We start from the raw sequence: 15,031 nt of genomic DNA on the forward strand, positions 1-15,031 counted from the left end.
AGTATCTAGTATAAATTTTGTATTTCATTTCCTTGTACGTCAAGAAACATAGCCACTATGGCTAAAATGGAACATAGGGGTAAAATGCATTTTTTTGCTTTTGAAGAAAATATGACAGATACAAAGAGCATTTAAATGGAATTTTTAAGCCACTCATTAATATATATTGAAAAGCAAAAATAATCATTGATGTAAGATTTAAGCAAAAAATTACAGGTGAGCGATTCAGGCTCTTGAGAGCCTCTTGTTTTTATTGTCACAATTTTTTTCTGTGTGTCCAAAGTCCTACTCCCTTATCCTTTAAATGAAAAATCCAGGATACGCAACCAATACGTACAATTGACAGACATGAATTGAACTCAAAATAATCAAAGAATTTAAAAAAATCAATCAATCCTATCCTTGGTACGAGTGGCGAAACGTACATCCACAACTGATCTATAATTCAGATAATTTATTTTCAATAGTATGACTAAACGCGGTGTAACTGGACAAAGACATGTTAACAAACAACGTAGTAATAATATAGAGGAAGATGTGTTAATATCCCCGAACTGAGCCAGCCGAATAATGTTTGATGCATTAATTGATGAAAAGTCCGTTGAATCGGTCGGAAAATTTAACATGATTTAGATCAAGGAACTTTTGAACTACATGTAAATGCATGTGTCCTGGCTACATCGTTGTTTCAGGGTTTCACAAAAACGAGATCCGCGAAAAATTGATGAATGGGTTAAGAATTCGACACACTGAATTTAAGCACATTTGAAATTTTCATTCAGAAACTGATAAAGGTGATGGATAAAGAAATTCTACAGTTAGTGAATTCCCATCCCAAATGCACCCCAAAACTAGACAATTGTTGTTATCTGTTACAAAAATGCGCGTTTTGCGGTTATTAATTCCGCCGTTTATCCTGTTTCGTACATAAGAAAAATATTTATAAACACTTATAAGACAATTGTCATTAAAATGTTAATTACGACATTGTCAAGTAGCGGATACAACAATATTTCCTTCACATTTCTTACTATATCAACGTGCAACGATATCCGTTCTTTTCTTGATAAGGGACAAATCGAAATTACTGAAAAATCAAAGTCACAGGAAAAAGTAAAATAAATAAATCTTGTAAGTTTCCGCGACGTCTATGTCGCATATTTCTAATCAAAGAAAGAACGCAATTTTAACAAAGAATGATAAAACAGTGATTATTTGATATATAAATGGGCTGGTAAATTGTTTATTTATTATTTACGCCAAACGTTCGCTAGTTATTGCAGTTTCTTACGTTATTTGTTTTTCTTTATATAAATTCAACCACAAATGTGTAATTCCACTTTCTCACGACAAACAGATAAAGACAATTTCAATCTGTACCAAAATTAAATAGCATTGTTGTGAATAATTAAAACCTTTGTTTACTATTCGGATTGGAACTTTATTAAGATACGTATATCAAAGTTTGGCAATCAAATAAATACAAATTTTTCTCGTCCTTAAGATAACAAATTAAGGATCAGAAGATTGCTAGAAATATTAAAGAATTGTTATCTATCAAATTAGGAAGTTTTTCTGTCTCTAAATGTAGAATTAAATATTTAGTCGGTTGTTTATCGGTTTTCTTAAAATCCAATGTATAAATAAATTCGTTTCTAAGTTTTCAGATGATAATCACCGCTACAGTTTTTCTTTGATATGCATTGTATTTATATATACAATTTACAATTCAAGAAATTGTTTACTTTTATTTCAATAATTCTTGAATTTAGAAATTTGTTCAACAAATGTCATTTTTACGAATAAATGCAGTATTTGCATAAGTAATCGATCCGAGTTAGTAGGCGTGAACATTTTTATTGCCTGTCAATCAATCTCTCCTCGCATCTGATTGGTGTTAATATTCAAAGTAATTAGAATCCAGCCTGTAACATTATGAAAAAAGATAAAACGACAACCCACAAAACATATCTACAAATGTATTTATCTTTGTGTTAAAACATTTAACTTTTAACTTTATTTGTGTTTGCAGTTGCGACAAAAGGTATTTACTTCAATGGATCCAACTTTGTTGCACAAAGTGGAGCATCTTAGATCACCACCACAAGCTCACTCTAGCCCAGGAACTACCCCAGGGACAATCAGTCTAGCCCACGGGACGATGCTACCAGCACTCAACCTCAACAGCAGCTTGATGAACAAGATTCACAAGACAACATCTTACAGTTCCCCACCGCCAGTAGCAAATAATCCGGACAACAATGTGTGCAAACTTATCGACTACCGTGGGGCCAAGATAGCCGCCTTTGTTGTGGAGGGTCGAGAGCTAATTTGTCTCCCTCAAGCTTTTGAGCTTTTCCTGAAGCATCTTGTTGGAGGACTTCACACTGTATATACCAAACTAAAGAGACTAGACATAACCCCAGTAGTGTGTAATGTTGAACAGGTGCGGATTCTCCGGGGGCTGGGAGCTATCCAGCCCGGGGTCAACAGATGTAAGCTCATCTCTTGCAAAGAATTTGATGTTCTGTACGAAGACTGCACAAATTCAAGGTACGTCAATTTCTTTATCATAGAATTATACATTATTTCAAACTTTTCTTTATTCTTATATCATTTAAATTAATGATATCGTTTTTTGCACTAAAGATGCAAAGTCTGGTTCATTTTGAAAAATTACTTTTTTCCGTTTCAGCGTGATTGTAATCGATAACAAATTGATAATCAATCCTGTCTAAAAATAAATAAAATCAATAATCTTTTATCTCAAGGTGTTTAATAACAAATTTTGAATTTGTTTCCCAATCGCAAAAGAATAAGTGAAATGCATTTGATATAGTGACTTTATTGAAGTTAAATGTTTATTTATGTTCTGAATTGTAAACACACAAAACAATGTCAATAATTATGTGACAGGTAATGGGGAAGAAACAATGTCCATTTTAACAAACGCGTGGCTCATTTCAAATAAAATTATAAAATCATTGATTTCTATTTGTATTAAACCACGTATAACAAGTTTAGTATTTATTATTATTATGGTCAAGTTCAAAAGAAAATTCTATACCCTTCATGAGTTGATGACTTTCATCTGGTTGAATACATTTCAGTATTCAGAACGTTACCTGGTTGCGATTTCCTTGAAATAAAAAAAAAACACAATCTCCAAGAAATTATTTTTGTCATCTGAAAACATATTTAAGGTATTTAAAGACCGCGAATAATAAATGGACCAAGTAGAGAGACAGAGAACGCTGATCATCAAACTGTGGTCCAGAGTATTGATGTCCCATGGAGTGTCTTTATTGAAGTTTTAAGCACACATATGGATGCTCGTATCAGATGAATTAAACATTGTTCTTTTATCAGAATCAAAGCAGTATGACAATAACACTAGAACATTTTATTATCATTTTCATATTTGATAATATTTATGAACTGCATGTGGTAATATCTGGTATTTGAAGGGGGTCTTGTTTACAGGGAGGTGTCAGTTTTATTCCGTCTGTAATTTGCCGATGACACAGTGTAATATGGTTTGATACCACCCAGTCAGTGTCACATGTCAGATTACTTGTAATTAATACATTTTCTTGTAATTGGCAATAAATTGATACGAAAAATATTTAATTCTAATTTGAGATAAAATTTATCAGCCTAATACAGAAAATTTATAGATTTCTTATCTTTCAATGAATTCTTATCAATTATTAAATTTACATATCTAATCACCTTGTAAATATACAAATTTATATGGAAAACAAGCATTTGTTTCTGAATTTAATTTTAAAGAAAACACAAATCATGCACAGATCTCTTCAGTCGTTAAGCTACAGAATTACAAATATGCATCGTTTACATATATTAAGTTCACCCCTGCTCCGAATGCATTATATTTATAAACACGTATTAATATCTTGAAACATTATTTAACAATATATTTTGCAGATGATTTAAATATGATGTTGTGATAGAATTCCATGTATTGTATTCTTTACACACATCGTTAGGGTTCTATTTTGCAAATGTAAATAACTTTTATTAGATATCAAACCGATTCGAATTAAATTTAATATGGACAATTTACGGTGCTTATAATTTTATTCGCTTCATATGCGCTCAATATGTACAGATGAATGCAAGGATTTAACTGTTTTCCAATAAATTTAGATTTGATATAGATTTAAATTTGTCATCTGAATCTTTTGTACCTTCATTTTAATCTCCTTTTCTATGGAGGTCATGAATATTTAGTGAAATTTCCATTAAATATAAATATCAAATTAAAAACTCTGCATGTAAATTGAAAAAGGAAAAAAGTGTATGTTTTTTTTTAAATTCTAATATGATTGACCAACACTATAAGTTTCTGAGATAATTTTCCTATGAACAAATAAAAAAATCTGTTAAGAGGAACACATTTCTGAGATCAGTTTAATCACAAGTACATTTCCGCATTGTAAGTACATTTTGTATAAAAAGAGTAATTTCCATTACGTTTTAAATATATGATTTAAGACCATGGCACCTTACATTTTATTCTTTGCATCTTCAAAAGTTACATTCGTTTATTTGTAGTCGATAACTTAGAAAGCAATACTGTTATCTACATAATTTGAGACATTAAAATAATGATTTTATAGAAACTATTTAATAAGTAATGTGTAGTAAATAGGTTAGTCCTTGGTAAGCATGTCTTGCTTGGAATAAAATAAATAAATGGATCATTAAACGATTAAAGAATATAATAGGAAAAACAAATCCAGCCGTTTTTTTTCCGAACGTTCCAGGTGTACTCGATATGTTTCGTGAAGATAAAACAGGCCTTTTGATAACTTCGAAATTACAGATTTTTTTTGCCAATGAAATAAAAAACAAAGCATTTGGAAATTTGGTTGTTAATGTTTCTAACTAACAGTACAATGATCATTAATATGGACATTATTTCTCCCTTTTTGTCTTATCATCAACAATTTATTTCGTACACCTTGATTTTATCAAGAGGGGAACAGAAAATCAGAACTGCGAGGCAATAAAACAGATTAAGAATCATCTAACTAATGAAACTTTATCATTATCGATAATAAGCCGTCAATACACCATATTTCTTTAATAATTCTTATCGAAAACAAATCGCATTCTCTCATATTTCGTGCCAAATGGAAATTTTCATCATCGTAAATTAGAGATTTGGTCCCGACCTCATGAAACCTACAATCATTTTCATACATTTACTTTGTTTAATGACTTACAATTAAATGATTATCATTTTGTTGCCGTAGTAACTGCTCTAATTAACAAATATTTCTTTTTGAAAAAATAAATACAATATGAATCTATGCCACGTTACGTACACCAACGGCAAATCATGTGACGTATTAAAAATGGAAATATTTTACAACAGGTTCGTTTGAAATCCTTTTATCTGTGAATTAATTCCAGATAGCAATGAATTTATAAATATACGCTTTGTGTAGAAATGTAATTGCTAATATATGTCTGGTAATCCGGGATCAAGATATCCCAGATTGCGACATTTGGATTACGATAATAGGATGTCCAATTGAAAATGATTAAAATTATCTGTTTCTTTTGTCAAATAATATCTAAATTTGTACCAAAGCATTGGAAATGTATTGATGTTTTATCATTTCTTTGATAACCGACCAGTTTGGAATGATCTTTGGTTTGAGACCCCCCAAGGATGGGAAACTATCCTAGACAAGATAGAAGCTAACTTACTTGTCAAAATTGAAAAGTAATCATTCAAATTTATCCAATATTTAGGATTTATTCAAATCCATTTTCCTTCTGTAATATTGACGGAAGATAAGACATATTAATTCAAATTGACATATCACAAAGTTTGATTTGAAATTCGGTTCAATATGTGACCATTGATAGTTATGATTGTGGGATATCATATGAGAGCGGGGATCGTATGATTAATTTAAATTGTACATCCAATAAGGTCTGAAAATTGAACATAGAACATTTCTTTTTGTAAGCATCATCTTTGGTCATCGAATATATATATTTTATATTCTTTCCATGCGTGTATATTCGACCAACCTTTGCAGCATAAAATATACGACCGTATATGAGTCTACAGCGTTGCGGGTCCATATCTGAATAAGTATTTTTTTGTGTGTGACATTGTCCCTTAGCAGTCCGGGCAGCAGGCATATTGTGTTAGTAATGTCCAACATGCCATCTCAGAGTATTCCTTCTTCATGCCTGTATACGTATTAGGATATTATTTGTTTTCTAAGTGAATAATGTTTAGATAAATACGAAGTTTGCGTTTCCATCCGACTTACTTGTACTAATATACTAGTACACGGCGTGACACCACTTGGAATTTGGTTGCAGTCGGGGGCATATTCGTGTTGTCTTGATAAATTTCGTTTTTGCAAATATTACAGCTTTACAATTTTACCTTATTTTATTTTCCATACCGGGGAGGGGGGAGAGATGTGGGGGTTGCACCCTTCATCCTGCCTCTTAATCGGACCTTGTAGAGAAGATGAATAAAGATGACGATGCACACCTGGTTCACGTTATATGCTGTTCCAACAAAAATAGTTATTCAGTTGTCAACCACTATAGATAGGCGACATTTTATTTATCTTTTCCAACTGAAAATTAAGGTCCACTCAAGACACTTCACCAAATAAAAATTTATCATTTGTTACAATTTTGTTTAGGAAAAGACACCGTTAAGATAGCTGAATGTGAACAATTGATAAACGGACATATTCTAGTTGTGAAGTCTATCAATTACAACTTGAAACATTCTTATCCAAAAATAGAACTCGTATTTCTCCTCATTTCCCCATTGTTTTAGTACACGCTAAAATCTATCTTTACTTATGTGGTTGAATAAAAGGAAAGGTGGGCTATATTTATCAATGAAACAGCAACCCAACTACACAAAATACATCTCGTTTATAGTTGTGCTTTTGATATCTGGTCTCAAACATATTGCTAATGCATGTCAAGTGTTGTTATTAGCTTTGTGGTTAGTGTCGTCTGCTGAATAGTCCAATATCGTTAACGTTGTGTTTATAAACATAAGAAGATGTGGTATGATTGCCAATGAGACAATTCTCAACCAGAGATCAAATGACATAGTAGTAATCAACTATAGGTCACCGTATATACGGCCTTCAACAATGAGGAAAACCCATACCGCAGAGCAGAGCACAACGATTTCAGTAGCAAAGTCAGCTGGATGACCCGCCCGTTGTTGCACGGTTTTCCGTTTAGAAATTTGATCAATTACCAGATCTAATAGGTCTACATAAAATAGTTTTATCAATTTAATTTGAAATTGTCGCCAGAAATTGACACGTTTATTTCATGTGCAACTAAATGCTTTGTAATTTATCACCTAATGTATTTATTAATTCTTTTATACGACTGACTGCAATCAATTTATATTTGTAATAATTCAAAAAGATTATTAAGAAAATGTTTATGTATCTAAACAAGTAGTAATTACATTGTAAGAATGGCATCTTCAAAAAGAACGAAAGTGCTAGGAAAAAATAGAATTTTGATCCTTAAATTCTAATGAACAAACAGAAAGAGTGAAAAGTAACAAATACCTAGCAGAGTAGATTTTATTAATCTACCACCTTTAAGCATGTAACAAAGCGTATTTCGAGATATCAATTTGTTGCACTATTGACTGAAATTTAAAGCACTTAAACTATCTGCGAAACTTGTCTTTTCTTCAGTATAGATATAGATGACGAGATTTGCTGACGGTTCAGAATAAGAGAAAAGATGTTGGTTCGGGATGACTAAGAGCGTTTCCGTTCAATATACGTTTGTAAAATGAACACTAATCTGCATGTTTTCTTGATTTGCTGTTTGGTTTTCCTCCTCCTTGGTTAATTTGGAAACAATTTTGACAATTTATCACTAGACTCCATTAAAAAAAATCGGTTTTAAAGATTACATACGAAGAGAAGTTTTTTCCTCTTTCTCTCTCCAGTTCAAGACTTAATCTATTATCTCTTATCCTGCTACCTTAGATGACCAACTCGCGAGCATAACATTTATGTATTCTTTTCTTCAAAATTGTTCATCAGTTCGGAAAGTTTAAGATTTCTAGAACTTTTAAATAATTTTATGACAAAAACTCCTATTTTACGACAATTTATTACAGTGCAGAATTTCACATGGTTTAGAAAAACACCGTTGAAGCCATACCACATTTAAATGTTTAATAAAACACTCAAGAAATTCATTTAAATGAGGTACTCTTTTTCTAATATTTATCTCTGTGAAATTTATTGTCATAAAAACTAACAGCCTATGCTTTTAAGATGACACTTTTGTAATTTAAAATAACATTAAGAATTGGAATGCATACGTGTGAAACGTTCTTTTGTTGAAGATACGAATAAATTTATCGGATGAAAAAGATGAATTTAAAAAAGAATAAATTTATAACAATACAACTGACCCTCGTCAATGGACAACTGATATTTTCTTAAAAGGATGGACAATACCGCATGTCATTTTTTGTCATCTGCAGTAATTGTTGCATCTGTGTCCCCAGGGAACCCAAAGTTCACCCCAACAATCAAAAATTGTAAGATTACCAGATAAATATCACTTTGGAGTACCCTTTAACAAAAGATCAGGTCATTTTTTATTTCATCCCATTCAGACATTCGGTCACATTAAATAGAAATTGATCCCCACCTGCATTTAAATCCAACTTATTTTCTTTATGGCTTGCTTCTTCGATGCATTTTGAGACAGATGTTCGCAAAAAATGATAATTTATTTTTCATCCAGAAACAAACACTGCAATTTTGCCTAAAGAGACAAAATTTTCCCATGAAATAGTCCTAGTGCTAAATTATAGGGTAGAGCTTTTTGAAATATTAAGATCTTTTGATATTTTTATGAAACCTTATATGAAATTATATTAGCAGACTTGCAGAAAGAAAAACGATACAGTCAATCCATGACTGAGCATTTGAACGCCAACCAAGAAATCGAACAAACCCTGAAATTCACATTAACGCTTGTCTAATACAGTTCACATATTTAGAATTAGATATAAAAGAAATTTGAATAATCTTTAGATGCAAATATAAAAATGAAAAGTTAAACTGTATATTCTTTCCTTATACAAATATATGTAAATTATATTTAAACATAAGATATGTAAAGGTTGTCTTTGTCGATTAAGATTTTTGTCTTAGAACATTATACCGTGGAGATTTTCATTGTAAAGACACGATCGTTCACTTCAACTGACATCATTTGTTTACTGTTTTTCTAATCAAATATTATAAAGAAATTTAGAATGATATTTAAACAAAATCAATTTCTTTTTGTTTATCTACATAATATAACAGGACAGTACAGGTCTCTGGATTTAATTTGATGTAAATACCGGTTAATTCTTTATTTGTTTAAGTTGTAGAAAACCGCTGTTGCCTTTGAAAGCTTGGCACTTCAACCAATTCAAATAAAACAAGTTATCCTAAAAGAGAAAGGATAAACACCAAGTCGTCTAACATTAAACAAAAACAATCTTCATAATGGGTTAAGGAAGAACACAAAAGCATAATTAAATACGAAATGTTTTGATATATGAAGTTACTTCACTGCAATGTTGACATATAAGTCACGAAACGGCAACCCTCCCTATAACAAACGGAAACTTCTATGCGACTACATTTGTCTCTGTCCGGTGCACGGGAACATTACCTGGTGAAAAATAAAAACGGAAATCTTCAACCTTTGTAATCTAATATATCCGTCATCGTGGCAGTCCATTTAAAGAAATGGCTATTGCTACGAACGTTGCTGTAATTAATTTCCCCAAAAAACAAGAGTTATACAATGTATGTTTGTTAATTGAAATTTGACAGATTATTTGTCATAGAAATGATTTTATTTGTATTTATTAAATGTTTGTATTCATATGGCAGAAATAGAACTATGTAATTGATTCCGATTCTTATCATTTAATTGTGTGAAAAGTTGAAATCTCGCATGTGCAGTCTCAGTCAAGCAAACGGTCTATTTGTTTGAATGATTTTCATTTGAACAATATCATTTGTTTTGTGTCAAATTTTGCGCCACATTTGATACCGACGATTACACAGACGCTAGATGAACAAATAAATCCAGAATCAATTTAACATAACTGTTTCGTTATTATTCCCAATGATATCGAATTTCTGTCTTAATTAGCTTTAGTTGTATTTAATCAAATTATTCAATATAGACAACAGGTTTTTACAAGTTTTGAATAAAACATTTGAAAAAGCAATTCCATGATTGACAGCGATACTATAGATGATTTGTGTCAATATTGAGCCTATCTGAGCCTAGAAGTGAAAACTTTAAAGTATCATCTTGCTTTTCTACGATTTATGTGATAGTTCTTGAAAAGCATCACCTGGCGTTGTTCCATGTTAGTGATATGAATGGGAGAGACGTGGTGTATAAGTCTACGTATCTTATATAAAGATTTTCTGTCAAATACATATCGCACGAATTTTGACTCCTTAATTTTTACTTGTTCCCATAGAGGTTCGTCCATGTAGAACTGTACAACCTCCATGAGCAAAATCTTACAAATCTGAATCTTCGCAACTGGTCTTCTGCAACTTATAAAGTGATTTCATGGTCAGTTATGATCTAAGCATCTTACGCCATCGCGAGACTTGCGTGAATTGTTTGATATTAAAGACATGATGATATTATATGGTCGAAGGTTCACGAGACGATACTGTAATTGAATTCTACACAAAAAGGGTTGTTAAACTTTTATTTGTTTTCATTGTTTTAATATTTAAGCGATAGTGATACTCCCTCAGATGTTGGAACCATATCGGTCCAGTCGGGCCTAAACTTCTAGCGTTTTTTTTTTACCAATCCCGGATGTGCGTTGACCCGGTTCCGTTGACACTATAATGTTTTACCACAGTTATTCTTAAGTTTTAAAAAGTTCAATCCTTTCTTTTTGGTGTATTTCTGGTTTGCTAAAGTAAACCAACGGTTCCGAAGTGAAAGTAGACGGACTGAGGGGGCATAATCATGCAGTCGGTCCAACCTTTTGTCCACTAATGTTTATGGCCAGTTTTGATAATTAATTTGACATTTCTGAGAAAATATAGACGATTTAATTTTCTTTCTTCATATTTTTGATGATTCAATATATATTTATTTACTGAATACAGACGACATATTATATAATATTACAAAAGGATGTGCTTAAGAGGAAGAAATCCGTACACTCCAGGTTCAAAACAATCCTTTGTTTATCTTGCAATACAATACCTACCATTTGAACATGACTAATATCCAATTACTTTATATCATATCCAATTCAATAAAATTCAACTTTTGTGGTATTTAAAACCTTTTACATTTATATCAAAATTAGTGATGTTATTCATTTTGTTCAACTGAAATATTTCAACAAACGGATGATACATTTTGGGTGTATCCTAATTTAATCTAGAATTTAATTAGAATTCTTATGACGAATGTGGAGAAAAATAACAATAGGTGAGGAGTTCATAGATTTGAAGAGTCGAATATTCAAATATATATTTATTTCCAACAGGCATAGAGTCATTTTTCACTTTTTATGCAGACGCAAAAATATGGAGATGAACGGACGGCTTTATAACTGAAAAAAATCAATTACACTCAAATGAGATAAATTGGCAAGGAGATCAGATTTCACTCTTAGTGAAACGGGTATCTGTTTATTGTCCCGTCAAAAAGCAACATAAATAGGTGTAAAAATATTTAAATAAACATACTGTTTTATTTTTTATGGGAGTCAGCCAGGTACAGTTCGATTGTTTACATTCATAAGAATAAAATCCCATGGTGTAATTCATATTTTGTGAAGATCTTATCGACAAGGGGAGATTCAATTTTCTAACAGAATGGGAGGTAACTCTGATGACAGTTATGTTGTTTAATATTTAATTAACATTACAGATTGGACAGCAAATTGTATTGCATTACTTAACTTTTATATTTTAAAATTTATTTGAACAATTGTTACTTTAATCTTGCATTAAATCGTGCAATGGAATCGCTTATAGGCAGTAGATACTTGAATAATATTTCCCAAAAGTTAAGATTTATCTCCCTTTAATTGGTGCCCTTGTCATACAGCCGGCTGCATTCGATATGTATCTTTTCGCATTTCGAGTAACAAAAGTTCTTACGGATTAAATCTCTTGTAATTGCATTCTTAATTACCTATTTTATACGAATTCAATAAGTGTTTTGCATGCCTAACAATAGACCAAAATTTATTTATGTTAATTCTAGAGTGGTTGTCAAATGTAGCTAAAGTGACAAGAGGCGGTGTTGTATTAATAATACGTGTGGGCAGGTCTAGAACTGATTGCTCGTTTTGCAAGCTTAAATCACATTGAATATATTCATTTAATAGTACAATGGAATTAAACATTTGATTCAAATGTTGGAATACGGATTGAATATGATTATCTCTCTACAAAGATTCGTCAAACAAAGAATTTCAATTTCCAAAATAGTAAACTTATACTTTAGAAATGAGATTCATAAGAGTTACAATCTTTTTTGACAATAATAGCTTCCATTTTCTTTGAAAAACAAACGTCAAACGTGTTGGTGTGTTAATGTTGCTAACTCTGTTTGTAACAATGATAAAGTCGCCATTGTGATTCATTGTGATGCAGATAACGATTTGTGGTGTGACACCTGCTGCTAGCCAGACACAGAATGTTGAATTAAAATTTAATCTTTTTTCTTTAATTCAGCCATTTAATCAGAGTCAACAGGTTATGGAGATAGATAGGATTTGAATTTTTATTTCATTCTAAGTATGATACCTATTGCCTTTTCATTTAAATAAGTGATCCATGGATGAAATTTGCCGTCTACTGTCAACTTCAAAGATTATACCATATATCTATGATTGACTGTCCATGACTTGGATGGTGTATGCTCAACAATTTAACTCTTAATATTTCTTTTCAAAAAGTGAAATTGTATCCATTAAATATATCTCGATCTAAATCTGTTGAAAATTTGAACCATTTCAATTTCACAAACATTTTTAATTTTAATAATGATATTTAAACGAGGAAAGCTGTGACGTATTATTCTTGGTTCATCATCTGTAGCGACACTGAAGGTCCTTGGCATAGACTCCCTGTATCGGGTTTACAGTAAGAATGTAGTAGACATTTATAAAAGTCTTGCAGCGTAAAATGAATTGAATTTTTAAGTATTTCCAATTCAATAATTTGCTACAAATAAAACGATTCACATTTCAATAAATTTTAAGCTTACATATGTATTCACCAAGCGATCTCTTTTGTTTGAATTTGCAAAAAGCATATACATATTAGGTAACCTCTACGTTTTGCGTACGAATAGATATTAGTAACACAATGTTTGCAGTTTCCTTCCCCTTTCTGAAGCATCACCATACTAATATATTAATAGCAGTGGCGGATCCAGAGGGGGGCGTAGAGGGCGTACGCCCCCCCTTTGCTTGCACTTTTTTTTTTTTTTTTTGTAAAATGATTAATCAGACTAGACTTCGCGAACTTTGCCATTTCCCGTGTATTCAATTTTTATGCGACAATTCTTAACTTATAAAGATAGTTTTCGCTCGTACACTTTTACTGTAATATATTATTGATTATGTCAAAGTCATGTGATTCGCTACGGTGGAGTTGACCAGTACGTCGAAAAAACGTCACTCAGTCATTTTGAAATTCAAATTACAGTAATACATTGCTTAGGCTGAGGATGACAAGCATGACGCCTTCAAAGCGACAAAGTATTGAGCAAGAACGTATTGACTTCTATTTCACAATTCCAACCATCAGAAAGTAATACTCTATTACACTCTCATGAAAAAAAAGTTCCACAGCAATATTATTTACCTACGAAAACATGTTTAACCCCACACGCGCCAGCCCATTAATAACATTGCTGAATAGTGATCCCCAGTTAGTAAGCTCTAAATACAGATTTAAAGTCTAAGGTACGGACCATTTTATTTGAGGGGGCAGTCTGAGATATTTCAGAGAAAAAAATCTGACCTTGATTTTTGCTTTAAACAATAATTCTGGCCGTATCTGGATTTAAAACAATAATCTTGTCCACTTTTTTGCTATTAGAAAAAAATATTTTCAACAAAATCATTTAGCATTAAATGAACATGATGAATAAAAAACGGGCGTAATTTTTTTTTTTTTTGGGGGGGGGGGGGGGGGGGTTGCATGTGAATCCCATATCTGACCGGAATGTCTGTTTCGCCGAACTGATATACTGAATACTTTTTTCAAGGCCCGACTGCAACCTGCTGTTGGGTGTGGCCTATATGTCTTCATGTGTCGACAGTCATTCACAACTTAATTGTCATTTCCGACTCATTAGTAGCCTTTGGTTGATTTGGAACCCCCTCACTTCCCTTGTTGGTTTAAACATTTCAACCAAACATTTGGATAAAAATTGCTTGTTTGTCTTTCTTCGTGTCGGTCGTATTGTAAATTTCATAGAATAGCCGTATATCTTGTTTACAACAAGAAATCTGTGAGGTTATGCTAACTAACCATGCATACAACAAACGAAATTTTCTATGTCCATTTTTTACTGACAAATCCCACATCAAATAAATTAATTAGTACATAGCTTTGGATCCATCCAATCATTTTATAATAGACAATTAATGGAGAGAATACGGCACCAAAAATGTCCAACCCCTCCACTTTAACTATAAAATGCATTTTACACTTATTTTATGTTTTTTAGTAAAAAAAAAGGCCCAAAAAAATTTTCGCCTCGCTCCGCTCGTCAAACTTCATTACTACGCCCCCCCTTTCCAAAATCCTGGATCCGCCCCTGAATAGGCCAAATCGGGGTAAGCCTCGGATCCTGGTTCACTGCTCGACAGTTAGAAAAACAGTATTCGAACAGTTCCCACATTCATTTAAAAAAGGACATCATCCAGTCTTACTCTTACACTTGG

General features: G+C 32.0%; 2 protein-coding genes across 3 annotated transcripts in view; both read left to right on the plus strand.

The window, feature by feature from the left end:
• LOC127716385 (serine/threonine-protein phosphatase with EF-hands 2-like) overlaps positions 1-15,031 on the plus strand; it is a 214,437-nt gene that overhangs the window by 176,907 nt on the left and 22,499 nt on the right. The window lies entirely within an intron of this gene.
• The window catches only part of LOC127716389 (dachshund homolog 1-like), a 53,645-nt gene continuing 40,568 nt past the window's right edge, over positions 1,955-15,031 (plus strand). For both annotated transcript variants that reach the window (XM_052222574.1, XM_052222575.1), the window contains exon 1: positions 1,955-2,553. In XM_052222574.1, coding sequence (XP_052078534.1) covers positions 2,057-2,553 — 497 coding nt within the window. In that variant the 5' untranslated portion in view covers positions 1,955-2,056. The remainder of the gene's footprint in view (positions 2,554-15,031) is intronic.

Source organism: Mytilus californianus, unplaced genomic scaffold (assembly GCF_021869535.1).
Source record: "Mytilus californianus isolate M0D057914Y unplaced genomic scaffold, xbMytCali1.0.p SCAF_9, whole genome shotgun sequence".
Lineage (NCBI taxonomy): Eukaryota > Metazoa > Mollusca > Bivalvia > Mytilida > Mytilidae > Mytilus > Mytilus californianus.